This window comes from Ammospiza nelsoni, chromosome 2, assembly GCF_027579445.1.
Source record: "Ammospiza nelsoni isolate bAmmNel1 chromosome 2, bAmmNel1.pri, whole genome shotgun sequence".
Classification (NCBI taxonomy): domain Eukaryota; kingdom Metazoa; phylum Chordata; class Aves; order Passeriformes; family Passerellidae; genus Ammospiza; species Ammospiza nelsoni.
In genome coordinates, this window is record NC_080634.1 from 50,198,965 (window position 1) to 50,225,396 (window position 26,432).

Consider the following 26,432-nt stretch of genomic DNA (forward strand, 5'->3'; position numbering starts at 1 on the left):
ATCAGTCCTGTGAAATTCCCACTGATAAGAAAAGGGAAAACATAAGCTGCCTTTTCAAAGAGGAAAAAAAAAAAGACCTGGAGAGCTACAGGACAGGCAGTCTTGGTGCCTGTCCAGATTATGGAGCAGATCCTCCTGGAAACTATAAGGCACATAGAAAATAAGGAGGTGACTGGTGACAGCCAACATGACCTCACTGAGAGCAAATGGCACCTGGCAAATCTGGTCAGTGGACGGATGGGCAAAGGCTTGATGTCCAAGCAGAGAGCAGTGACAAGCGGTATTCCTGAGGGGTCAGAACTGGGACCAATATGTCCTAACATCTCTATCAATGACATGCACAGTGGGATCAAGTGCACCCTCAGCAAGCTTGCTGATGACACCAAGCTGTGTGCTGCAGGCAACACACTGGAGAGAAGGGATTCCATCCAGAGGGACCTGGGTTGGCTTGAGGGGTGAGCCTGTGGGAACCTCACGATGTTCAATAAGGCCAAGTGCAGGGTGCTGCACCTGGGTCAGGGCAATCCCAAACACAGACACAGGCTGAGTGAAACATTGATTGAGAGCAGCCCCGGGCAGAAGGGCTCAGTAATGTTGTGAATGAGAAGTTCAAGATGAGCTGGCAGTGTCCAGCTGCAGCACAGAGAGCCAACTTCATCCCGAGGTGCATCAGAAGCAGCGTGGGCAGCAGGTCAAGGGAGGGGATTCTGCCCCTCTGCTCTGTTGTGAGACCCCACCTGCAGTGCTGTGCTCAGCTCTGGGGTACAGAAGGATATGGAGTCATTGGAGCATGGCCAGAGGAGGGCCACAAAGATTATCAGAGGATTATCAACGATTATCCCTTACGGAGACAGGTTGAGAGATTTGGGGCTGTTTAGCCTGGAGAAGAGAAGGATGCCGTTCAGCACCTTGCAGGCACCTGAAGGGGGCTAGAAGAGAGCTGGAGGGGGATGTTTTACAAGGGCAAGGGGGAATGTTTCAACTGAAAGAGGGCAGGTTTAGATTAAATGTTAGGAAGAAATTCCTTGTTAGGAAGGTGTTGAGGCATGGAATGAGGCTGCCCAGAGGAATTGTGGATGCCCCAAGTAGCAGAAGTCCTTTATCCTTTTGCGTAAAGAGCAGTGTGAGAAAGCTTCTGATGCCTCAAAGGCATCATCTCTCCAGAACGCTTCCTATAAGCCTTTCTGCAGGACTGCAGCTTGAAAGGTCACCTTTCAGCTTTAAAGGAGCAGCAGTAACTGTGTTCCCACCACTACACCAAACAGAATGAAGACTGTACAGCTGGCTGGGTGAAACGTGTCTGATTTCCATTAATTCCCTAAAGCCAGCCATCAACAGTACAAATAAGCAGTGAATCATAAAATAACTTATTTCTCCTGGCAACCTGAAATTTTTCTGCCCTCAGGCCTTGGCGTTTTGCTTTGTTTTCTTTTTTTTTTTTTTTCCCCTCAGTTCCTGAGATGGTTGCACATAAAGCTAGGTGCAGAGTTGAAAGAAGGAAAGAAAGTAAATATATCACAAAGAACTTGAAGGATGAATATGATGAGTGTCTTCCTGCAGGCAATGAAGGAGCAAAACTGGAAGCAGGAAGAAACAAGTTAGAGTTGGGGCCATCTCCTCCTTGCCATTTGTATCTTCTGGAACTGTCTGAGCTCTGAGCTGGCAACACTTTGACAATCTCTTCTCCTTGTCAAAGTGTATTAAGGCTGAGACCTTCTCATTCAGGCACGCAACATACACTTCATTTTGGTTGCCTCCTTTCCACAGCATGCACAGGCAATGGGCTGCTTTTGCAGATGTCTGAGTAAAACCCTGTGTGTTATCCCTAAGAAGGATGAATGTGATTTCTTTGTGGAGACATGTGTCTCCATCCTTTGGCTATAAAAATAACAATGGCACTCCTTGAGTCGGAGTGCCAGCGGGCAGCTGAAAGGCAGGCATGCATCAGGTATCTACACCAAGCATGCTGAATTCCTTCCATCAGTGCAACTCATGTTTCTAGCTCCCCCCCTATCCTTTCACCAGGTCAATCTCTGCTCAGCATTCTCCACTTCTGTTGGTTTGTCGGCTGATTCTTCCACCCTTTTCAAAGCAGAGACTATTCACCTTGCTCATGGCCAGGGATTTAGCTGATGGAAACCCATCTATTGTCCTCTGATTTCTAAAACACACCAGCAGAAACCACCTGAAAATATGACCTCAAAATCTCAACTCATTTGGCTTGCTGAGCATTCCCTTGCTTTATGTTCCTGATTTGTGAATAATTTAAACTTCTGATTGTACAAGCTAAGCCAGTGTATCCCAATGTGACATGATTCCACCTTGCCCATGCTGCCTTGTCAGAGGGAGGGTGTACTTAAACACCAACAGGGAGCAGATTTGCAGCCAAAAGTTAGACAGCTGTAGCAACCAGACTGTGAGTGAGACATGCAAACGAAGTGTCAGATGAGCTGGAACTGCAGCTGTACAGGATGGTGTGAGGGACTATGCTGGAAGCAGTGAGCACCCTGACCCCCTCATGTGTAAGTAAAAATGTGACTCCTCTTCATGTAAACTGCAACAGCTTGCCACTGCTGTGGTGCACCTTTATTCCTGTGAAGGATTTTAGGGTAAGGGAGGATGTTTTGAACCTGACATAATTCCAGATGCTTTACAGCGAGAAATGAATGAGTAACATGATAGTAAGAAGTATTTAGGTGATACTGAGTGGCCTAAATTTGTGTAGGTCTTGAAGAAAATAGAAAATCAGAGGATGAATGAGCCTTTCAGCAAATGTAAAATCAAGAAAAAAAACAGTGGGAAAATGATAATGTTCTGATTTGCCATCTTGATCTTTCAGCTTCTACATGGCCTCTTCAAGGGCTGCTGTTATGGTCTGCACATCAGCCATCTTCCTGAAAACCCAAATTAAGAACTGCAGAGACTGAAAGCACTGGGTAAAGAATACCAAATATGTAGCATGCATAATCATATTGTCTATTGCTGAACTAGAATGAAGCTGAAATGAAAATAAATTGCTGCCTCTGAACAATGTTTGTTTATGCCTGCTTTCCATCTTCATTATCTTTTTATAGGTTATACAAAATTAAAGGCAGTAGGAGAAATCTTGCTCTCACTGCAGTCAGACAAACATCTATCTGCCAAAGACAGAGCTAAGATTTCATCAAGATGTGTTGGCACATACTTGGGGCAATGCCTGTAAAAGACAAAGAGAGCTTACGTGTTATGGTGCTGACAAGAAAGGTCTGAATCTACTGAAGAGATACCAAAACAAGAAGCTCTCTTTAAGCTAGTTCAGCTATCAGATGAATGCAACTGCTTCCAAAAGTTTATTTTCAAATGGGACCTGACAAAAATAGCCTTTGGAAGACTGGGAAAACCACTCCAAAATATGCTGAAAGTCTGAGTTAACTAGAAAGACAATAGCTTGGAAACTGGAGAACTGTGAAAGATGAAAACCTTTCTCTTCATACCAAGGGATGCATCTTGTATTTGTATTCAGCTCAGGGTGCTTAATATTTTACATAGCAGCCAGGCCTTCCCTAGACATACAACAATCTTCCACTCTGCTTTACAGCCCAGAAGATTTACATAAAGCAAAGTATGATTTGGGTCTTCTTTGGTTTCTGACTATGTCCTCTGAGTGTGACTCTGGATTAACTTTCCAAAATTTTCTTTGTGATCAGAGGAGGTCAATAGATCCTCTCTTCCCGGAAAACTGTTATGTCTGTCATGACTTGTCAGAAAAAAAGTCTCCAATGTAGTGGCATTAAGCTCATGGATGAGCTTAATATTCATTCATTAACTCTTTAAAACCTCCACTTTTGCATATGGTAGACTTTTTCTCAAATCACCCCCAGAGTGGTGGATCCTGAAGTGAGAATTGTACTCAGTACAAATACGCTAGAAATCAGAGGGAGGCAGGACAGGTAAAAAGAACCGATCTTAAACTAGTTCCTATCTTTTAACCATATCTAATTTCTCTCTTATCAAACTTAACTTTTGTCCTTCTCATCTTTTTGCATATCTTTCTTCCTCAGCATCTTCACCCTTTCAGCTTAAATAACTCCCAGCTCAGAAAAATATGCACCTTGTTCATTCTTGTATGATGGTAGGGCCAGAGGTGTTGTTCTGTGTTTTGGAATAATAACCATGCTAGAACAGGGTTTAACAAGCAAGGTGGGTGACAAGATGCCTCTGCTGCAGCTCATGCTAATTGTGACCAGCTGTTGGAACACTGCCTGGGATATGTCTGGGTCAGGAGCAGTCATTTATCTGGTCTTACCTGTTAGTTACAATAAATGTCACGTGAATTAATTTAATTATTCACAGTCGTGTTCAAGCACGATTGAGATTTGAGGTGGAAAGAAGCCTATAGAGTGTGATGGCTCTGTGTGGAGGGTTTGGAGAGAGGGGACGAGAATCTCTAGACTTGAATCACTGAGCAAGACAGCAGAGAGAAAGTGGAGCAGGGGAGGTTGTGTAGCTTCATACAGTGCTCAGTTTGGGTCTGTGTACTGAGTCAAAAACGAATAATGGGGTCCAACAGTGACTCTATCCAACATCCTGGAACGTCACTGTCACCCGCCAGTCTGGTTCACCACGGCCTGCAGCCCTTCGCATGGATTATTTTTGCACCTGCATCTGCCCCCACCACCTCCCCTGCCCTCCTGGCTGCTCTCCAACCTGCGCCACCTGCGCAGGCAGCCCGTGCTGTTTGTCCGGGCAGTGTCCGTGAGTCAGAAAAGGACAGTGACCTAAGAATAGAAAAGGTGTTGGTATAGAACGGGGTCTCCTCCTCCTGCAGGCTCGAAGAATGTGGTGTTGAGGTTACGGTCTGTAAGGAGCACTGCGATTCCTGCGGCAGGGACTGGAAGGGACTGTAGTAGGAGTACTGCGGTGATTAGGACTGATCAGAAGAATAGGGTTTGGTATTGTAAGAGGGCAGGAGGTTTTATGTCGATTGCTGTTGCAATGAAGTGGATTGCCCATAGGACTGAAGGGACACCAGCCAGGTTAGGGAGAACGTGGGCACGCTGTAGTTGTGATGAAGTGGATTGCCCCTAGGACTGAAGGGATGGATAGCACCAGGTTAGGGAGAACGCAGGCATGCTGCAGTTGTGATGAAGTGGATTGCCCCTAGGACTGAGGGGACACCAGCTAGGTTAGGGAGAACGCGGGCCCGCTGTAGTTGTAGTGAGGTGGATTGCCCCTAGGACTGAGGGGACACCAGCTAGGTTAGGGAGAACGCGGGCCCGCTGTAGTTGTAGTGAGGTGGATTGCCCCTAGGACTGAGGGGACACCAGCTAGGTTAGGGAGAACGCGGGCCCGCTGTAGTTGTAGTGAGGTGGATTGCCCCTAGGACTGAGGGGACACCAGCTAGGCCAGCAGTGGCTGCGGCGGGGCGGGCGGGCGGCAGGGGGCGCTGCGGGCCCGCGCGGCCGCCCCGCGCATCCCGGCGCTGCCGCGGGAATGCCGGCGGGACACGGGCCGGAGGAGATGCTATGCTTTTGTATGTTCTTAACGTGACACAGAAATGCCTTGTAAATTCTTTCATGCATTATTCAAATGGCTGATGACTGACTTCATTACCTTTTTTTTTTTTTTTCCCATGGAATCTCCAGCAAACTTTTTATTTTCTTTTTTTTTTAATTGAAAGACAAAATCTTAAAAATACTTCAGAAAGTTAAGGAAGAGTCCAGAACACGAGTCTGATGAGGAGCAGCTGAGGGAGCTCAGCCTGGAGGAAAGAAGGCTAATGGGGGACCTTATTGGTCTCTACAACTACCTTAAAGAAAGTGTGGTGAGCTGGGGATCAGCCTCTTCTCCTAGGTAAAAAATCAGAGGATGAGAGGAAATGGACTCAAATTACGTCAAGGGAAGTTGAGATTGGATATCAGGAACGATTTCTTCGAGAAAGGTTGGCCATGTGTTGGAGCAGGCTGCCCAGGGAAGTGGTTGAGTCACTGTCCTTGGAGGTATTTAGAAGACCTACAAATGTAGCACTTAGGGACATGATTTAGTAGTGAGCTTGGCAGTGCTGGATTAATGCTTGGACTTGATGATTTTATAGGTCTTTTCCAATCTAAGTGATTCTATGATTCTCTAATTTTGAAAAAAAAAAATAGAAAAAAATTTGAGTTTTCTTTTCGTAAGAACAACTGATATAGTAAAATCTTCTTTCTCAGAAGAACACCTTCATGTAGGTTGTGCCCCTGTTTATTAAAGTGGCTTCAAAATTATTTCTTCAGAAGATATATTAAACTAGAACTTGCCACAGTGGGTAAACCATTTCTCTGCATCCAGTGTAAGTCTCAGCAAAGGGTTTTGCTGGTTAGTAAGATCCATCTTATGTCAGTTTCTGTAGTGAAATCACACTGTCTCTCTTAAGAAGTTTGCTTCCCTAGTTCTCCCAAATTTAATCTATGCCTTAATCTACAAGCTCTTCTTCAACATATGAGAAACAGAGAAGTTTCCCCAACCTGCCTCAGAAAACTACTGCCAAGACCCACCTACTTCAACCGAGCCTGACAAAAGCAACAGGGAAAACTCTGTCCATTTTGTTCAAAATTCTATATTTTAAATTTTCATCATCTTTTCATCATCTTTTCATCAACCCTCTGTTTTCAGGTTCCAGATGAAAACAGGTGCAAGAAATTTGCTCTTTCATGGCTTTTTTAAAGAAATGCCTAATAACTTGGTTACTGTTCTCAAATTTTCCTCTGTCTTGTTATGTCCCAAGAAATTTTGGTACAGATTTCAGCAAGCTTCATCTTTTGGATAAAATTATGCTTTTCAGTGCTAATACCTGTCTTCTTAGAGGAGGACAGTCAGCAGCGCAGCCTATGGCTCACTGCAGACAACTTGTAAATTACACAGAGATTTTATCAAAGAATAATTCAGATGGCTGAAGCTTTCAAATAAGGTATCACATGGGGCATATATTTTACACTCCTCTGTTGGAAAACCAGACAAAAACTTACCCCAAAGAACAGGCAGCTGTGAGTCAGCATATACTCCTGTTTTTACTGATTACTTATAGGTATGTCAGATTCAGTGCCTTATGTAGCAACAATAAGCTCACAATGAGAGGAACTGCAGAAGTATTTTTCTCATTATACTATTACATATCCAGTGTTATTGATTAATTTTGCCATAGAATTTATTGCAGGCCGATATCCAAACCATGTCTTGTGATAAAATACTGATTTCGGCATTCATTAAGTTAAGAAGAAAAACAACGTAGTTTGCTCAGGTTGGTGCTCCCAGGAACCTCACTGAAATCCCTGCTGCTTTAGCCACATTTTGGGTGATTCAGTTTGCAAAGAATAACTGGGACTTCTGAGGACACCCTTTTTTAGGAAGTGGCTGAAAAGTGGCTGAAAATACAGTGAACCTCAGCTACCATGGCAACCTCTCTGAGGAAGAGCCTATGCTGTGGCTGGTTCTTCTTCTGCTTCTTGTCCACATCTTCCGTCCTCTCAAGGGAGCTTCTTCTTGGCTCCCACATCACCTTTCCACCCCACTAAGTATGGTGAACAACGAACCACATTAGGAGGAGTTTTGCCAGCAGACAGAGCTCCTTTGCCTCTACTCAGCACTGTCAAGGACACCTGGAGTCCTGTGCCAGGCTGTGGGCTCCTCAGTGAAAGAGAGACATGGGCATACTGGAGTGCAGTGCAGTGGAGTGCCACAAAGACGATTATGGGATAGGAACATCTCTCCTACAAGGAAAGGCTGAGAGAACTGGGACTGTTCAGCACAGGGAAGAGACAGCTCAGAGGCACAAACACCTGATGGGAGTGTGCAAAGAGGGTGGAGCCAGGCTCTCCTTGGTTGTGCCCAGTGACACAGAGGCAACGAGCAGACTTTTCCACCATATGGGCGACCAAACGTGTACACACATTGCCCAGAGAGGTGGTGGTCTCCACCCTCAGAGGTATTGAAATTCTCCCAGGACAGGATCCTGAGCAGCTGGCTTTAGAAGGCTCTGCTTGAACAGTGGGGTTGGACCAAATGACCTCCAGAGGTCCCTTCCTGAACCCTGCTGTGATTGTGTGAACAAGTGCACAGCTTTGTGGGCAAAGAAGCACTGGTGTGATGCCACCACAGAGGCCTCATACAAATCAGAAAGTGGCACTGGGCTGTCCTTATCCTTGACTGTTCTCTAGAGGAGGTTTGCTCATGGGAATGGCATGTTTGTGCTATTAAGAAGCTGGATAGACAACCCTGAAGTAAGGTAAACAGATCCATCTCATCTAATGACATAAGTAAGTTTGCTTTAACTCTTTTTTTAAAAACTGCTCTGTGTTTAAGTGCTCCAGTCTCATTACCCAACACACTGTAGCACTTCTACTGACATTAGTGGAATTATTAACTTCTTGCAAGCAAAGGCTACTTTAACTTAAGTATCTAAGGGTAAAGGTATAAGAGTCCTCACACAAATTCAAGAAGGAGAAAAAGGTCTGCCTGAAACAGAAATGAAAACAGAAGGTGTCAGATAAAGAACTGATACTTCTTGTCATCCTAGTCTGGTAAAACTTCCCTTTTAAATGAAAACAAGTTTCTATAATTGACTAGATGATATTATCCTTACTTTCCTGGAAGAGGGAATGAGGAGGGAACACAGAAGGACTGAGATGGGTATGGAGGAAGAATGGACAGAAAGAGGGAGAGAGGGAGAGAAGAATTTTGCGGCAAAATAAGAAAAGACAAAAATAAATCTGAGATATTTGAAAAAAATAATCACAGTTGCTATTTGGAACTAAATATGGCTAAAATGAACAAAATAAATACTAGTTGTTCTTATTTGTCTCATTAGGAGGTTAGAGTTAAAAGCAATTGCAATTCCAAAGCAGTTGTACAAATGTAAAATCCAACATATTCCTTATAGAGCATGTTGTAACAATAAATCACTTTTCAAACTAGCCCTTCTATCTCACACATTAGAAATCTTATCTGCCACCAAAGGAGTAAGTGCCTGTAAGTAAGTGTTATTGTCTTTTACAACAGTAACAGAGCCAAATATCCAGGCAATAAGTTAGCTTTTCTGTCTGTTCACCCTGCTCATTTTTTAAGCAGTTTTAAAGGAAGATTTTCAGAAAACCTAAATCAACCCAGAGATCTAAACCAGCTTCTCAGCTGAAATGTGAGTTTCATGAAGTTTCAGGTATTTTGAGAGGTACATTTTCAGAAGCCTGTGAGCAGGAGGTGCTCCATGCCATGTTATTTTGGGGGTCATTATAGGAGGGGCTCCTGCAGCAGGACAGGGTGCCCACAGCCCTGCTCTGCTGACAAACCTGCCTCTGCTGAGCAGCCACAGCAGCAGCAGCACCCACCCAACACTGGGCAGAGATGTGGGGACAGCCCTGGAAGTCGGGCTGCACTCTGGGCATCTTTCTGCTTCTCAGCACCTTGGAATATGGGTAACCAGAGGAATTTTCTGGAGAAAAGAAGGGGAAAAACAAATGGCTCCAAACCTCACAAGAAAAAAAACACCCGTAGTTTAAAGTTGCATTTACTTCCATTGGAATACAACTGTTTTCCTCCACAGTCCTTTCACCTTCAGGAATCTTCAGAAGTGATACCTTATCTTCTGATCCATGAAATATATGGTGATGGATGACCATGAATATGTGGTCTGCTGGGCCAAACAGTTTCCCTGAGTGAGCAAACCATGTACTGGCCTTATCCAACATTCACAACCAGCTTGCACCCAAGTTTTTGCATGTTTTGGAAAAGAGACAAGATCAAACTTGATTCCCCCTGGGGTGCTCATTGATTTCACCTCCCTGCCAGTGGCAGGGCTCAGTGCCTGAACTTGCTCTGGAATGTTTGTCAGCTGATTTGTTGGAGAGAAATCAGTGTATTGCTGGGAGTAGAACAGATCCTGCAGGTGGCTGGGTCCCACACATTTCTGGGTTCTCCTCCAAAAGAAACATGCTGGGCCATCTCATGTTTTCCAGGATCTCTGCCATAGGAATTTAATGGACACTTGTATGTTCTGTGAGGGAATTTTCAACAGTACTGCCCTATAATTTTTGTGCAGTCAGACACACCATAATCTAATCTGGACATTGTTGGGATCTGAGTTTGCAGTCCTTGCTCATCTACAATTTCCTCTCATTTTCCAGTCACAAGGAGATCTTAGGCAGCTTCTCACATCTTCATTTCTCTCAGGTGCCCTGAAACTGGGTTTCATGAACATCTCTCAGTAAGAAAGGGGTGCAATTAAAAAAAAAAAAGGGAGCAGGAGTGGTTGTCAGGGGAAAACTTCCTCTGATGGGAAAGGTCACTGAAAATTTCTTTTTACAAAATTCTCCAATTTGTAAAACACAAAACTATTACTGCCTCTGTTCCCAGGCCCCATCCATGCTCCTACCTCATCCATTAATGCAAGGCTATTTGTATGCTAGATAACACTCCCTTTAGCCACAAACTCTTGTTTGGGATGACCAGAAGAATGTAAGATGAGAAACTGGAATAGTGCTTTTAATGTATATAGTTCTATTTACATATATATTGTATTGTGTATATTGTTTTCTGAAGTTCTTGGGATTAAATTCCTTGCTGCTGGGGAGCATTTATTTGCAGCAAGTAACACAGGCAAGATGCTTGTTCTTTCTCAAAACTTTTGCAGTTCTGAGCCTGTAATTTTAAGACTGATCTGCTGCCTTAAGTCTAAAGAAATATTGTGGAGATTTCCCTACAGGTGTTATTATTCTTTAGCTTTCCTTTGCTGGTTAAGTGTTGCCATTTCTGATGGCACTGGTTCATCATACGGATACCATCTGTTGTCTACACAATTTATTACTCAGTTTTATCTCCAGACACAGATTCTTAAAGGGAACACAGGCATTTTTAAGAAAGCATATATAATTCATTAAATGCTTCACATTATTTACACCAAAATTGTTTTTAAGAGTGATTTGTTAGAGACACGTGTGGAACTCGCAGTTCTCAGGATTTTTGCTGTCAAGTCTGTCTCTGATGCTTCAGATCCTCACTGTTTTGTATGTCCGAAGGCATTTGCATTTTTTCCTTACAATAGCCAGCCTTATGAGAAGAAACACTGCCTCCCTGTACACCTTGCCTTGACTAAATAATATCTCAGCAGAAAGAACATCAGTCCTCCTATCAGAGGATAACATCTTGGGGCTCTCACACCTTTTGCTCTCTCTGCAGAACTGTCTCTTAGCCATGCTGACAGGGCCCTTTGGACACCATCACATCCCAGATGCTAGTAACTTTTATTTATTTTGTTAGGCAGCCTGCAAAAGTAGCAAAGCCCAGTCAAGAAGAAAATACAGAAATCCCTCTTTGACAGGGTTTGCTTAGTAGTATGAACAGTCATGCAAAGCACGAGATCATAAATTATTCATTTTCACTTTTACTCCACCTTCTCTTCAAATAGCTCACGTAGACTTTCAACCATGAATGAATAATACCTAACAATTGCTCTTTGAAGTAAATATTATTATCTCTGTATATGGAGCTAAAAATGGACCACAGGTTGTTAAAAAAAACTTTCTCAGGTATGCACCAGCACTATATCAATCAGGAGAAAAACATGCACTCAGTCCTGGATTTTGAATCAGCAAGATCATTTTTGATAGGAACAAGCCATTAATTTTAGAGAAAAAGAGTTTCAGGTATTTGAGATGGAAACAAATGCTATTTCCTTTTTTCTTAACAGTTAACTGCTGGGCTGGTTTTCAGTAGAGGAAAACAAACTTTAAATTCCAAAACTCTTCACTCAAACAGTACGCAAAGGTACTTTCTATATATTAATATCAGGCCTTCTATTTAGATCATTAAACAACAACAAAAAAACCTGATAAGACAATGATGCATCATTATATTTCTCTCTACTAAGGTATCTGATTTACAGACTATTTATGTGGGAAATTGCAGGTATATTATTTAAGTGTTCAGGTCAAACTAGCATTAACAGCAGGAAATACATTTAAATCAGAAGAAAGAGAACAAAAAACCCCAGTAATTTAAATACTTTTTGCCTTGAGCATAAAATGTGTCAGATGCAGTAAGAGCAAAAGCCAGGCTGGGCTGGGAGAGATTAGGGTGATGGGAGGAAGAAGAGCATCTCCAGATGAGAGAAGAAAGATAAGACACAAAATAAAAGATTCAAGAGAAAAAGAAACAAAAGGGGAAAGATGTGAAGGGATGCAGTGAGAGCGGGAAATGGAGAGGAAAGGGCCTGAGGAGTGTGATGAGAAGACCTCACCTGTGAGCTGAACTGGAGTTCCAGCGGAGCCGCCCTGGGGCCAACTCGCTGTCATGGCTGGTGGTGCCCTGCAGTGCCCTGGCCCCCGAGTGAAACTCAGCCTGCAGGTGGTTGCCTTAACGGTGCTTGACACTGCCCACAGTGAAACCACTTCTTCAAAAGTGAGGGCTCAAGACCTGAGCCACAAGGAAATGGCTGCGGGACATGGAGAAGAGGGGCCTCTCTGGGGGTGAGGGAGCATCTTCCTTCTGTCAGAGGATGCCTGCACCAAGCTGAGCAGCTGCCTCCACTTCAGCTGCTCAGTCTCCAGTCCTTTGCTCGCACTTACCAAGACATATTTTCTCCTGTAAATTCGTGTTTTCTCACTTCAACTCTTGTTTTTGAAGCATTTACAATTTCTGCTTTCACATGCTGGCAGTAAGCATAATTTCTACAAGTCCTTATGAGGGGAAGAGCAAGTGTTTTGCCAAAGCTGCAGAGCTCAAAAAAAAAAAAAAATCCAAATGAAGTTAGTGCAACGCCACGGGAATACCCTGCCACATCTGTCATGGCAGGGAGGTTTCCCATGCTTGGTGAGCACTTGCTCTGCTGGTGACAGAGGACCTGCTGCGGTCACCTCCGAGACCCTGGGGGCAGGGAGTGGGCTTGTGGCACGGGGCTGTGCTTATACCAGGGGGAACAGGGAACTGTTTGCAGGAAGGTTCAAAGCGAGCCACAGCTGTTCTGAAGCTGTTACACAGATTACTTGTCTAGGGGATAAAAACAAAGGCCTCCAGGCTCAGACATGAGCCTGTAGAGGCAGAATCCCTCTGCCCTCAGCCTGTCCCTGCTTGCCACCTTTCTCGGAGTGTAGTGCTTCAGGAGCTGCCTCCTCATCAGCTCCAGGTTGCTGGTGTGCAAGAGGTGGAACTGGCCCTGGTGTAGGTGAACTTGCTGGTGTCAGCAAGCCCCACTGATTTGTACCAGAACAGGACACTGCAGAGGGGCAGACAGATCTCCCTGCCTTGCACAGCTGTGCGTCGGAGTTACCGGGCAGAAACCGCATCCACTTCTAAGGATTAAGCTCGAGCATCTCCCTATGATCCCCCAGGACAGACCAGTGGATTTTTATCATTTGCTCAGTTGTTATATTTTATATATAAAGTGATATTTTTTGTTCATTCAGTTGTTATTTTTACTTGCCAAGGGCTAATCATTCGTTCTGCAATTGTTCAGAACCTGGATACAAAGAATCCCTAAGTAAATAAACTCAGTGCTGGTAAAGTGTTCTCAGAAACATCTCAGAGATTATATATAGAATTTTTATTGATATCTGCCTGATATCAATAATAAAATACCTTCTGCATTAGGGAAGTCACAATAAAAATGTAGATGAATCAGAACTAGACAGACATACCATAGCTAAAAGAAAATACAATAAAACATCCTGAAGGTAACTGCAGGGGCAATGGGGCACAGAGACCAGCATTGTTCATGGATATGAATGCATGATCTCTCACAAGACTGCCTTAGGCACACTGACTGAGTCAATGGCATTGTACTGTGGTGCTCAATACAAATGTGTGTGTTTTGCAGTGCAAAGGCAGGAGCTGAAATGATATGAAAATTAGGGAGGTACACATTTGCAAGGATGCAAAAATGAGAAAAGGAAGCATAGGATTCCACGGGCAATAAAGAAATCGATGTAAACAGGAAAATACCATGCTGGAAACAAGCTTTTTTGGCTGGAAGGTTGCCCCTTTTTTTTCCCACAGCCTGCACTGGTATACAGTCCCTCAGCATGAATGAGGTTTTAAGACACGTCTGAAGATTGTCTAGTCCAGTGCTATGCTCAAAACATGATCAGCTAGTACAGGCTACCCCAGAGCACACCCAGTACAGTTTTAAATACCAACAGGGATGGACAGCCCACAACTTTTCCTGGCAATCTATTCAGCACTTAAACACCTCACAGCATAAAAATGTTTCCTGATATTCAGAGTGAACTTCCCCTGCTACAGTTTGTGCACATTGCATCTGGTCCTGTCACTGAAATGAGTCTGGCTCCCCCATCAGATACTTATACACATTGATAAAGTTCCCTCCAAGCCTTCTCTTCTACAAGCTAAACAGCCCCAGCCATTTCACTCCCAATCCCTTACCAGATACCCCAATCCCTTATCATCTTAAAGAGAAAAAAAAAAGACCAAAGGAACTACAGACCAGCGTAGTCAGTCTCAGTGTCTGTCAAGATCATGGAGCAGATTCCCCTAGAAACTATTAGAAGGCACATGGAAAACAAGAAGGTGATTGGTGACAGCCAAAATGACTTCACTAAGGGCAAATGGCACCTGACAAATCTACAGGTGGCCTTCTACAACGGGGTTACAGCTTTGGTGTGTGAGGGAAGAGCGACTGACATCATTTACCTGGACTTGTGCAAAGGACTGGCCACTGTCCTGCATGAAACTTTGTGTCTAAACTGGACAGACATGAATTTGACAGAGGCACCAATCGGTGGACAAGGAATTGGCTGGATAGTGGCTTCACACTCAAGGAATTGTAGTCAGTGTCTTCACATCCAAGTGGAAGTGTGCCTTGTGCCTGAGGGATCAGTGTTGGGACCAAATCAGTTCAAGATCTTTACCAATTATGTGTTTTGTACTTCCCTGTACCCCTTTCATCCTACACATATTAGACAGGTTTTGCCCTCAGTTTGTACTTCTGTTCTGAAAAGAACAGACATCTATCCCAGCCACTGAGTGCTCACTGTCAGTAGGGTAGCCTGGCAAAGACCTGTCTAAACACATATCTACCAGGCAAGTGGATCCTTGTCCTCTGATTTAAAACTGGCAAGTGACCTAAGTGCTTTGATTTCTCTTCCACCTGATGCACTCAGCACGAGTAGCTGTTAGGATTCCACTGAAGACATTTTGCTTTTTTGTGATCCTGACAAGGAGAAACTACCACTTAATAATGAAACTCTGTTGCTGGTGATTCAGCTGATCTGGTATCAGAAGCCTTAATGTTTATGTCAGGTTTTCAGTGTAAAAGCTTCTGTGAAACAACCAGCTAGGACAGTTCATATCTACTGCACTAAGCCAAAGCATATTTATAAATTCTGCCATATTAACTTATTCCTAAAGATACTGGACTGGGGTCCGAAAGGGTTCAATGAATGTATCATACACATGTTTATGACAGTAAAGCGTTCTTTGAGTGAGCAGGGCTTTTTTCCACCATGAGAAAATGGTTTCTGTTATCAAGTATTTTATCCAGCTTATGTCACATCCTGGTTGGCCTTCACTGCAACGGGTAGATAAAGCCTATGCCAGTGGGAGCATTCTCCAGCTAAGCCATACCAGCACAGTGAAACTAGACTTATATTTTAGTGCTCCTACTAATTTTAATTCTAGCTTAGGGCAAAGACCTCCCCTCCATACATTATTAATATAAGTGTTAGCATACATTATTAATGTAGGTGCTAGCAAGAGCACTTCAGGGTCAACTGCTGATTTGTGACTTAATTTGAATTCAAAACTTCACTGAGTTGAAGTGAATTTTTTTTTTTACACATGAATAGGAGTCTGGTTGGGAGCAACACTTGGTTTCTTCCAGACAGTTAGTAAAGATAACTGCCCAGTTAGGGATCCACGGGTATTGCCACAGCAGGTCAGTGCATGCAGTCCAATATCCTGACTGCCATATTAGTAATTCTCAAACATTTCAAAGACAGATAAAAAACTCCCTAATTTTATGGAATAATCTGCTCAAGAGTGGCAATCTCTTCCTGACTTCAGACAGTAGCTGGTGTGTAGTCTGAAGTATCAGGTTTTATTTGAAAAAAATATTAATTATTAGCAATTATGAAAAATTCATAAACATTAAATTCTCATCTAATATTACTGTGGACCCTGATCACATCTGTTTTTTTCTTAATTATATACTATAACAGTAGACTTTAAAAGTGAAATTCAGATTATGTGAAAACTTTGTTTAGAAGTATTTCCCTTGATCTGTTTCAGTAATACCATGGCCAGTTTTATAAGTAGAGATAGTATCTTCTAATAGACCCAGCTGATTCTGCTGGAAAAAACCCAGTGTTCACACATTACTTTTTCCAACTACTTGGTTGGTTAAACAAGATTCCTACCTACAAAACTTGTCTTGCCTATACCTTAAAAAAAAGTCAGCTATAGTAACTCTTTCCCTTCTAAAAGTATTGTTATTCATTTGCATTATCTGATGCCAGCCTGCACTTAAGGATCTGTTTCCACATGATTTAATAAACATGTTAATTCTGGGTTGACACAAAGAGAAACTGTCACTCTCGATAGCAAACACGGCTTTCTTACGAGTGGTTCAAATGTTACAGGGGGAGCTACTTGGCACTTGCAAGATGATTTGGCTGGAAAAAAAGAGCTCTTGGCAGATGTTTCCTTTCCAAGGATTCCTCCCTTCCCCCGAATTTTCATCTCCTAATGTTTGATTCTGCCTTTCTGGCACAGCTCATACAAACTCTGCCACTTGGCCATGGCTGCAGGCGTGCATACAGCAGTATTTCCCCCTTTCTGGGTCAAAAAGCACACCACGGTTATCACTTAACTACAAAGTGGGACAAGACCCAGGGGTATCTATCTCTTTCTCCTTCCTCTTGCTTCCTGAATTTCATGCAAAGTACAGCAACACTCTGCACAGAGGTGCCAGCTGCGATGATCAGGGGACCTGGTTTTGTGGAAAAAATGACATCATCAATCACTCCTTTGCAGGCATGCATAGCACACCTCCATGCACTTCAGGAAGCAGGGGAGCAAGCTGAAGCAGACAGAGAATGGTCTGTGGGCCTCCTCAGCACTCTGGCTGACCAGCAGGAACAGGCAATAAAAATCAGAATCTGGAGAAGACATGATTAATGAGAAGATGTCAGGCTCCCATACGGACATTCACTTCCTGCTGGTCAGTCTTCAGGCCACGTCCTTGTATACAGTGAACAGAAATGAAGGGACAGGAGAGATGAAAGCTTGCCAGAGTCACAAAAAGAGGCTCATGCCACCTTGAGCCTCTTCCTATTATTGGTTCTGCTCTACTGGACAAGACAATGTAGAAAAGGTGAGGGACATTCCAAGCTGGCTTGCTGTTTAGTGGCTGAGGTACAGCACTTAGGCTGACTTTGTGGGGATGAACCCCAACATTCTTGGCACCACAGTGCGCACCTCATTGCTGGGTGGGCACTCAGGCTGGCAGGATCATGCACTACTGCCCAGCCCACTATCTCAGCTCTTCCCACATCCAGTGGGAATGTTTTGAACCTGAGCTACAGCATACAGATAGAATAAATGTGGGTCGGGCGTACACAAGCCTGTTTGTGTCCTTGTTCCTAACCTCACTGTGCACATGTAATATTAGACATGTGCAGAGATCAGCAAAAAGAGCTGTGGGAAAAGCAGATTCACAAGGCTGAAAACACAGGTTAGAATACACTTCTGCAATGGGAGTGGCTATGCATCTCAAGTCTTTGCTTGGAAGAATAAACTTCATGTTCAACCAGTTTACCCAGAAAAGGCATTACCCTATGTGTATCACCAAATCTCTTGTAAGATAATTTGATACCATTAAATCCACAACACTAAAGCTCCAGACAAAGGGCCCACAGATCTTGGGAAAACTCTGGGTGAAAGCTGAGATTTTTCTTATCCCTTACTAACATTTTTGTGCCTCCCTTTCAAACCACCTCATGTACATACAACTTTTCTACCCAGTCTGACCTCTGGGGAGGGAAGGGATTTTTCCAAGGGACATCATTCCTGGAATAAGAGGCGATAAATAGACTATTGATAAATAGACTATTGATGGTAAGGCTTAAGCAGAGAATGATATTGGGTTCCTGTCTCCCCCTCACCCCTGGCATTACCTCAATGAAACACTCTGGCTTACTTTTCAAGCTTGGAGGAAGAGAGAAGCTGTGAGCTCTTTGCCATACTGTTGAAAGAAGCTAAAAGCTTTTCTCCATATGAAAGAAAATGGTTAGGGGATTCAGACTTGGGGAGAGGATTCATAATTTAGTTTGCAGCTAAAAGCTCCTATAATGAAGAAAGTTTTTCTAAAAAACAGTTTAAAAAAGTTTGCTCAAGCACTGAATCTAAGGCAAAAACCTTCAGAAAAAATTGGTGGGGAATGACAGAGAGATTATATCCTCACCCTGTCTTCTTGGTATACAGTCTAAAACTGAAGTCTAACATTGTTGTAGTCTTGTCCTTTCTCTAGTTCTCTGTCCAAAACTTTTGATCTTGAGATTTCAGCTTAAGGCACTTTTATTTCTCAAGGCCTTTGAACACTCTATCTGAGGAAGAAAGATTTTGATTTGTTCCAATGAGATAAGCTCACTCATTATTTTAAAATTTCTTTTCACACAAACTGTCAAAGCATCTTCTAGGCAAGCCCTGATTTTCATTTCATTTTTAATAAGAGAGAAGGCTATGATAGACAACAAGTAATCTTAATTCTACAGTAAATGTTTTTCTTACCAAAATAATATCAAGTACACTTTATTTTCTCAACTACATATATACACACTATTTCAGCTATCTCAGCACCACGAACTATGCCAACAACTTGACTGAGTAAAAACTGAAAAAAATTAAAATCTTGAGTAGCATCGCAAGACAGTCAGTTAAAATTCACGCAACGAAGTTCTCCGAGCTCCGGGGTAAAGACGTGAAGCATTTTCTTAAGAACTTCGTCTCGTCACCAGGAGAAGGAGAATCCCTCTGGCCGCGTTCCCGTTATGCCAGCAGGCACGGCACGGCCAGCAGGCTGCCGTGTGGTTTTATGGCAGGAAAGAGAAACTTTTGTGGAGGGAAACCGCTTGAGATCCTGCGGGGACGGCCGGTGCCTTGACCTGGACCCCGCGAAGCGGGAGAAGGCTCGAGATCCAGCCCGGCACAGCGCTTGAGAACCGAGCGGCCCCGGGGCAGGGGCCGGGCGTCACCCGCCGCCTGACACCTCCCGCCAGGATGCTTAGCACCCCTCGCCGCCCCGGCCCCGCCGCACACGGCGCTCGGCGGAGCGCCCCGGCATCCGCCCCTCCCGCCCCCGCCCGCCCTCCCGCGGCACCGGCTCCCCCTCCGCCTCCGCGGCCCGGCCGGCGGCGCTACCCAGCATGCTCCGCGCCGGCGCAGGCGCGGCCGCTCAGGAAGAGGAAAATGGCATAAACAACCCCGAGCGCCGGGACCGCTGAGGAGGAGGAGGCGCCGCCGCCCCGGGCCGCGCGGCCCCTTTAAGAGGCGCGGAGTCGCCCCCTCCTCCTCCTCCTGCCCCTTCCGGAGCCGGACCCGGGGTGACGGCGGTCCCCGCGCCCCTTCCCCCTGCCCGCCCCCTTCCCCATGGTGCCGACCCCGGCGGCGGGGCGGTTGCCATGAACAGCAGCGGCCTGCCCTGCTCGTCGCCGTCGCCGGTGGTGGGGCCGCCGCCGGGGGCGGGGGTCGGCGTGGCGGGTCCGGCGGCCGGCGGGGCGGGGGCCGGCGGCGGCGGCGGGGCCGTGAAGCTGAAGTTCTGCCGCTACTACGCCAAGGACAAGACCTGCTTCTACGGCGAGGAGTGCCAGTTCCTGCATGAGGAGCCGGGCGCCGCCCCCGCCGGCCCGGGGCCCGCCGCACCCCCCCTCGGCGGGCTCCCGCTCGGCATCCCCCCACCCGCCGCCGCCGCTGGGCCGGGCTACTCGGCTCACGGGGCCAGCTCGGGCCCGGCGGCAGCGGTGGTGGGGCCTAAGAAAGCCGAGCTGGGGGCGGGAGGCGGCGGAGGCGGCGGCGGCGGCGGCGGGGGGCTGGATGGCCCGCGGCTGGCGAGTGAGTGCGGCGGGGCGGCCCGGGAGTGCGGTGCGGTGGGCTGGGGGCGCTGCCGGGAGCGGGCGGCGGGCGGCGCGGTGTTCCTCATCCCCGACACGCCGCGGTGCTGCCGGAAACAAATAACAACAGCCATAGTGGTGGCGGGGGACCCCGGGCCGGCTGCGGCTGTCCCGGGTGGGTGGACGGGGCTGGGCTGGCTGCCCATAGGAGACCCGGCCCGCACCGATGGGAAGAAGCGGGCAGGTGTTTGTGGGAGGGGGTTCCTCCTGTGTGGCTTTAAAGGGGCTCCCGGGCAGCTGTCCATCCGTTCCTCTAGCGCTAGGCTTGGTGTAGGTTCGCAGGTATTCCCTGCCCGAAGTCAGGCCGGGAGCAGGGAGGCAGCGCTTTCCCTAGCGGTACCCTTGGATGGGATCTTCCGAGCAGCGTGTATTGAGTGTCGGCTCTTGGAAGTTTGAAATGCTCCAGTTAAAATTGCGAAAAAAAATTTTTACAAATTACGATTCACTTCATCATGAGAAGAGTTGCGTTACGTTGAGGGTGGCAGAGCATTGGAACAGGCTGCCCAGGAAGATTATGGAGTCTCCCTGTCTGGGAACATTCAAACCCCACCTGGACGGATTTCTGTGTAACCTGCTGTAGGTGATCCTGCCTTGGCAGGGGGATTGACCTAGATGATCCCCAGATCCCTTCCAACCTCAATGTTACTATGATTCTGTGATAGGTGTCTCTGTTATTTACTACTGTGAGCAGAAATTGTCTCAGAATCTTTTTTTTGAGGTTTTCCAGCCCTTATGCGCAGCCCCTTTTCAGATGGTAAGAGTTCAGATAGCTTGTGTGTCATGCAGAGCTGCACTGCTGTTGCTGCTCGGTGTTGCATCCCCCTGATGTGCAGGCCGATAGTTAGATGGAGCTTGCAGTGAACTGATTTTAATAACCATTTGTTTTGTAGGTGAAGCAGCATTTGGCAGGCTAGGAAAACATGCTCCTTGAGAAAAGCCGTGCCTCTTTATATGAGTATATCCAGCTTGGCTGCATTATTGATTTTTGACACAAACATGGCATTTATTTACATTAAATGCTTTAGCTACTAAATGGTCACAACCATATTTTTTTCTGAAATTAAGATGCAACCATGCTGAACACTCAGTATGTAGGTTTTTAGTGCTTGATAAATCTTTCAGGGTCTTGCAGCTGTTGTTTTGCCAGGTGTGGTGAGCTTGTGCTGCTGAGTATTATCTCTGTAGTTGGTAGCTTCTCAGTGTCTTGCATTAACACAACACTGTTATGTCTCCCCTTTCATGAGGAGCCTTTAATATACCAGTGCGTAAGGCTTTCTATTAAAAGTGTTCCAGATTTTTGTTAAACTTAAGTTATTCAAGCTGAAGGCTCTCTTGCCTTTTTTTCTTTTTAATTAAGTAGACACATGTTGGAGGGATTCAGCAGCAATAAGTCAATCTTTGTTAATTTTTCATTTGGACAGAATTTGGTGTGAAACACACCTTTTCCCTGTGGGAAAGAAAATGCTTAGGGGATTCAGACTTGGGGAGAGGCTGCATAATTTAGTTTGCAGCTAAAAGCTCCTATGTGAAGGATGCTCTTCTAAGAAACAATTTTAAAAATTGTCTAAGCCCTGAATCCAAGGCAAAAACCGTCAGTATTTGTGTGTGCTTGGGGGTTGATACTGCTGAGCAGTTAAATTATTTGCAACACTTGCTTCCATTGAACATGCTTGCTGCAGTTGTACCCAGCTGAGAAGTGGGGGCACCAAGAAGGGAGAAACTCACTACAATGCTGTCAGTGGCTGCCTGCTGGGAAGGCCACATCGCTTGTTGTAGGGGGCAGAAGCTTCCACTGGTGGATCTTAAAGGACACTAGCGAGGAAGAAGAGCCCAGAAACAAAGGACAGGGAAATTAAAGTTGAAAAGCCAGGAAATGGGCCTAATCTCACTTCTAAACTTTGGTTTGGGATGCAAAAAAAAAAAAAAAAAAAAAAGGAAAATAATAAAATAATCCTTCAAAATCTGAAGTTGATATATGTAGGTACTGACAGGCTAGTATCTAAATTCCTTACCTTGCTGATGGCCTGTGGTGTTAACAGTGTGATTTAAAGTAGATGGAATGAAAATTTTATTTCTCTGCATGTAGGAAGTAAGACACAAAGTCATATTAAAAAAGTTCTGAAGTTAAGAATATGAAAGTGGGAATTGCCAAAAATCACCTGCCTGTACAGTCACTGACTGTCTAATTCAGAAGTATTTGGTAGTCTTAAGGTGACTGTGGATGCCACCTTTTCTTGCTCCTTTCTCACTGGCCACCAGCCTCATTCAGTGCACAGAGGAGATAATGCTCATTGACTAATTAACTGGGTAGTCCTATTTATTGTTAAAAGTGGGTCAGTGCCTCATTCTAACATGCGTGTTACTCTAATCCTGCTTTGAGTACAGGATTATTAATTTACTTATAGGTTTTTCTGTGGTAATCACAAGGGCTCCCCAAATACCAACTTATTTTCACCACATGGGTGGTAAGAGTGTTGAGTGATGAGGAGATGGTGAGCAGTGAAAAGGCAAGAAATATTCCAGTGTGGAAGTATTCCACTATTAGAGTATGAAGGGGAATGAACAGCTGACATCCTCAGAGCTAACCAGGAGCAGTTTCTCAGGTGATGTGTGGTTAAGCTATTCTGTGCCCATAGATGTTTGTGGCACTAACATATGAGATTTCCAGAAGTGATCAGATAGTCTTGGAAGAAAACTCTCCTTGGGATTATTAAATACAAAAAAATCCCCATCTCTGGATCAGACTCATCTTCCCCTACATATGTATGGCTGAAAGCCTGCTGGGAAATCCTGCTTTATCCTTGTCTCATACTTATGCTTTTGTCCACATAGCTACTGCTGTCCAGTGTCAGAGATGATGAAGTATTTGGCTTAATGTGGCTTTGGCTTGGTGGTGTGGATTTTTGTGTTCCTGAGGGGCAACGCTGACCGTGCCCATGAGCTCCACCCACTCTCAGAAGGCAGCGCTGCTGCTCACTGCCCCCAGACCATTTGACATGGAGCATGTGTTCAAAGCACCATTTCTGTCTCTTCCATCAGAGTTGAGTGCTCAGCCTTCTGCGTGGTTCACCTTCCAAGAGTAAGGTGGCCAGCTGACTGCGTGCAGAATAGGGAATATAGTTGATATTGCCTATCTAAAATTTTATTTAAAAACATTAATCCTTTTTACATAGAACTTCTGTGACAAAATAAGGGGGAAAGGAAAAGAATGTGTTTTCTCCAAATTTGGTAGCTACTTAAATTTGCTCATGGTGCTTTTCTAATAGATGTATGTCCCACATGCCTAAAGGCTATAGAAGAAGCAGAGGTGGATGAATGACTGGTACTTGCTTTTTGGGGGAAAAGATATGTTTAACAGGGCTTAAAAGAGTAGCTTATGGAAGGAGATCATGGTAGCATGAAGAATTTCTCTTCTTGTATGTGCCCTCTGTTCTCTGTGGCACTTTGCAGCTTCTGTAAGCAGCAGACCAGCAGCCTGCTTTGCTGCATGCTGTGGGCTTGTTCCTAGGCCGCCATCCCTTCTCAGTGCTGCCTGAGGAAAGGTTTAGAGGGAAGTGTTGTGGTATTAAAATGTATCATGCCTATACCTAGGTCAGATAAGTTAAAGTTGCATGAATGACTGTCATTGTATTTGTTAACTTTCAGGTAGTTGAACAGGTGTAATATTCTTTTGCATGTAGATCTCATATTATATATTGATAGGTACAAGCTGAAGTATGGCTTCAGACATGTGCTAATTTCTGCCCCAATTTTGCTGTGAAGTTTGTAATACATAGTACTGGCCCTTTCTTCTGGCTTCTGATTCCTATAAAACACCGGGCTGCTGAGCTGAGGAGTGCCGGGTGTGCTCTGGGCCCAGTGGCTGCCTGTGAGGAGCTGGCCACAGCAGCAGTGCTGCTGCTGTGTGAGTTTCCAGTGCCAGAGCCTAGCCCACCCTCTCACTGTGACATGTTTGCATCTGGTTCTCTGCTAGAAAGCCTTTTGCAAAAGTCCTCCTAGGAAATCTGTAGTTGGAAAACAGGTCCGTGTTTCTGCAAGGTGGTGTTTTTCTATGGCTGCTGAGAACAGCCCATCTGTGAATGGACTTTATTGCCTGCCTGCGAGAAGGTGGAAGGGATATCAAGACTTGGCATGTGTTGGGTTGGCCTAATAAAAGCATTATGTTTGTTTTCACAGCCCTAATAAAAGCATTATTTCTGTTTTCACGGCCAACCATCTGCATGTTGTGTCCAGTCAGGGCAGTAGTGGTCACTGCTGTAGCAATTCCATAAGCAATTGCTCCATGTTTGGTTTAGTGAGCATTACAGCTTAGGTTTTGGGACATCCCTAAATACACTAGGCTTGGAGTGGAAAGACATAGACATTTGTGAATGTTCTGGTTTTTAAAGGGTGCTTGATTCTTTACCAGTACACTTCTTTTTAAACAAGATGAAGCAGCTGACACAGAAAAAATGGAAATATAGCTATTCATCAAAACTCATACCAAAGGTAATCTGTTGGATTACATTTCTTAATGCAGTGAAAGTGGTCAGGTTTATTCTAAATGTGGATTTTTCTTATCTTTGGTAGCATTTCAGTATTTATAAGTTGAAATGTTTAGAAGCAGTTATATGAAACTTTTAAGTACAAGTATAGTTGCAGTATGTCACATACTTTTCACTTTTCCTGGGGTTTGTTTCTTCTCCACTTGTGTGGAGAAAGTACATGTTATAGTAAAGGTGTATGCTTGAGAATTCTTTTGCCAAACGTGTTTATGCTTTCTGTGAGTGATGCTATATTAGTTGGTAACCTCACTTGGAGTTTTTTTCCTTTGGAGGTACTTCCCTCTTTAATTTTCATTATGCCTTTTCTGGGAGTTGGCAGATCATACAATTTTCATCTTGTTTTGCTCTGAATATCTTTAAGAAATGGGAAAAAAATTCTTAGCATTTGGAGACCAATACACTTGAGAATTGAAGAGTAAAACCAATAACGTCTTACAGAAGCATGAGAGGAAATGAAAGTTACTGAGTTCACTTAATCACTTTTTGTCTCATATGTCAGCTCCAGAAATTGGGCAATTAGACATGGGTTTTCTTTTTGCTTTTATGGGTTTCATGTGGAAATAACAGAATCACAGAATATTCTGAGTTGGAAGGGACTCACGAGTCTCTGTTAAGTGAAGGGCTCATAGGAGGAAAATGATTTGGGAGACCTAAGAAAAAGAAAGAGAAGGAAAAAATTCTCAATCTGAAAAGTTATTTGAGATTTTGAGGGCAGTGAAACTTAAAAAATTGCACTATTAATTTGCTTTCATTTTATCTGCTTATATACCTCATGATTTTTCCTTGTTGCGTAGGAAATCATTCGGAGTTCAGATATTTCACAAGAATTGTGGATATCTGAGGAGTATTGGTAACCACTTGTTTCTGGTAGGACCCATCTTGTGTTGGGTACTGAAGAATACTGTAGCACTATTACTCTTGTCATTGTTTTCTGTCTTCAAAGGCAAACAAGGAAAGGAGTGTGATTGTGGGGGTAGTTATGTTATAGGAGCAAACTCTCTGCTATATCTTAGTTATGGGAAGCTTGTTTTTCAAGACTGAGGACATCCTTGTTTAATTTCTGTTTAGCAGGTATTAGAAACTGATTTTTTTTAGGTGTTGCTGTAGGAGTGGGCCTTCAGGAATGATTTGAATGTCCAGAAAGTAGTGACTCTGAGGATTAGCTCAGAAAGGTTTCCATGTGTAAGGAACCAGCTATAAGCAAATTTAGACTGTTGTGGGTAAAGTGGGCAAAGGGTAAGTGAGGCTAGGGTGATAGACACAAGCATTTCCATAGAACCTCCAAAGCAGAAAAAATAATCTTGGTTGTGAGGCAGCTGATGAAAAGGGGTCAGTGCAGGGATTTACGTAGTAAGCTGATGTGGCTGATGTTTTCCTGATTTGTTGCTTTTGAGTAAAGATGTTATGCTTTACGCCACCAGAAAAATGGTGTGGTGAATCACTGTGTGTGTATGGACACGAGTTGAAATTGATCACACTCGTGTGTGTGTGTAGGCTTCATGAGTAGTCAAAAAACTTCCAATCATGTGGTTGCCTTGTTTGGTTCTCAAAGATATTTTGTGCTTAGAACTTACTTGTATTTAATTTGCTTTTAACGGCCTTTTACTCCTGACCTTTTTAAAATTTGAGAATATAGCTATAGAAACAAAGCAAGTATATATAAAAGTGAGAGCAGAGACCCAGATTATACAAGTTGTTGTCAAATTGGTCATACAATGTGTGATTCCTGTAGTTTATGGATAGTCTCTCAACTTCAGTTGGT

General features: G+C 44.4%; 2 protein-coding genes across 8 annotated transcripts in view; one reads left to right on the forward strand and one right to left on the reverse strand.

The window, feature by feature from the left end:
* Positions 1-12,319, reverse strand: part of FLT3 (fms related receptor tyrosine kinase 3) — a 42,862-nt gene extending 30,543 nt beyond the window's left edge. Inside the window, exon 1 of the mRNA XM_059465995.1 lies at positions 12,245-12,319. Coding sequence (XP_059321978.1) covers positions 12,245-12,299 — 55 coding nt within the window. The 5' untranslated portion in view covers positions 12,300-12,319. The remainder of the gene's footprint in view (positions 1-12,244) is intronic.
* A 7,106-nt stretch (positions 12,320-19,425) lies between these two features.
* Positions 19,426-26,432, forward strand: part of PAN3 (poly(A) specific ribonuclease subunit PAN3) — a 79,295-nt gene continuing 72,288 nt past the window's right edge. For all 7 annotated transcript variants that reach the window (XM_059467177.1, XM_059467175.1, XM_059467178.1 and 4 more), the window contains exon 1: positions 19,426-20,067. In XM_059467177.1, the coding sequence (XP_059323160.1) occupies positions 19,638-20,067 (430 nt within the window). In that variant the 5' untranslated portion in view covers positions 19,426-19,637. The remainder of the gene's footprint in view (positions 20,068-26,432) is intronic.